The 943-nt window shown below is 47.0% G+C and overlaps 1 protein-coding gene across 2 annotated transcripts in view; it reads right to left on the bottom strand.

Moving 5' to 3' along the window:
* The window catches only part of PRPSAP1 (phosphoribosyl pyrophosphate synthetase associated protein 1), a 40,646-nt gene that overhangs the window by 34,210 nt on the left and 5,493 nt on the right, over nucleotides 1-943 (bottom strand). For both annotated transcript variants that reach the window (XM_023511206.1, XM_003786103.3), the window contains exon 2: nucleotides 122-174. In XM_023511206.1, coding sequence (XP_023366974.1) covers nucleotides 122-174 — 53 coding nt within the window. The remainder of the gene's footprint in view (nucleotides 1-121; nucleotides 175-943) is intronic.

Here is a 943-nt window from a genome sequence, read left to right as displayed (position 1 = left end):
CCCTTAAATCCAAGAGTTTGAGGTTGCTGTGAGCTGTGATGCCACACCACTCTATGAAGGGCTACATAGTGAGACTGTCTCAAAAAAAAAAATAAAAAATAAAATAATAATTTTAACTTACCTCCATTGGTCTCTTGGTATACAACAGACTTCCCCAATTCAGCACCAAGACGCCTATAGGCAAACAAACAAACAAACAATTAAGAATTCTTTTCTTTTTTTGAGGCAGAGTCTCACTTTGTTCCCCTCAGTAGAGTGCTATAGCATCATAGCTCACAGCAACCTCTAACTCTTGAGCTTAACTGATTCTCTTGCCTCAGCCTCCCAACTAGCTGGGACTACAGGTGCCCGCCACAATGCCTGGCTAGTTTTAGAGACAGGGTCTCGTTCTTGCTTAGGCTGGTCTTGAACTTGTGAGCTCAAGCAATCTGTCCACCTTGGCCTCCCAGAGTGCTAGGATTATAGGTGTGAGCCACTGCATCCTGACTAAGAACTCTTTTTTTTAAAAAAAAAAAATCTTAGCTCACGTGCATATGTTTAACAAAAAGACTCAACTACGGGTGGCACCTGTGGCTCAAAGGAGTAGGGTGTCAGTCCCATATACCGGAGGTGGTGGGTTCAAACCCAGCCCTGGCCAAACTGAAAAAAAAAAGACTCAACTAGGCTGGCACTCTGCACAAAAACAATTTAGAAGGCTTTCCAGCCAGTGCTGAGCAATGGGCATCTCTCAGGACAACTGGCACAAGCGCCACAAGACAGGGGGGAAAGAGAAAGTGCTACCACAAAAAAGTGGAAGTATGAGTTGGGGTGCCCCACCGCCAACACTAAGACTGGCCCCCACCACATACACACAGTCGACCTGTGGGGAGGTAACAAGAAATACCGTGGGCTCGGCGCCTGTCGCTCAAGTGGCTAGGGCGCCAGCCACATGCACCTAAGGTGG

The sequence above is a fragment of the Otolemur garnettii genome, unplaced genomic scaffold (genome assembly GCF_000181295.1).
Source record: "Otolemur garnettii isolate 467f Iridium unplaced genomic scaffold, OtoGar3 scaffold00018, whole genome shotgun sequence".
Taxonomy (NCBI): domain Eukaryota; kingdom Metazoa; phylum Chordata; class Mammalia; order Primates; family Galagidae; genus Otolemur; species Otolemur garnettii.
The sequence above is the reverse complement of the archived record's forward strand: the minus strand, read 5'-3'. Positions and strand labels throughout refer to the sequence as shown.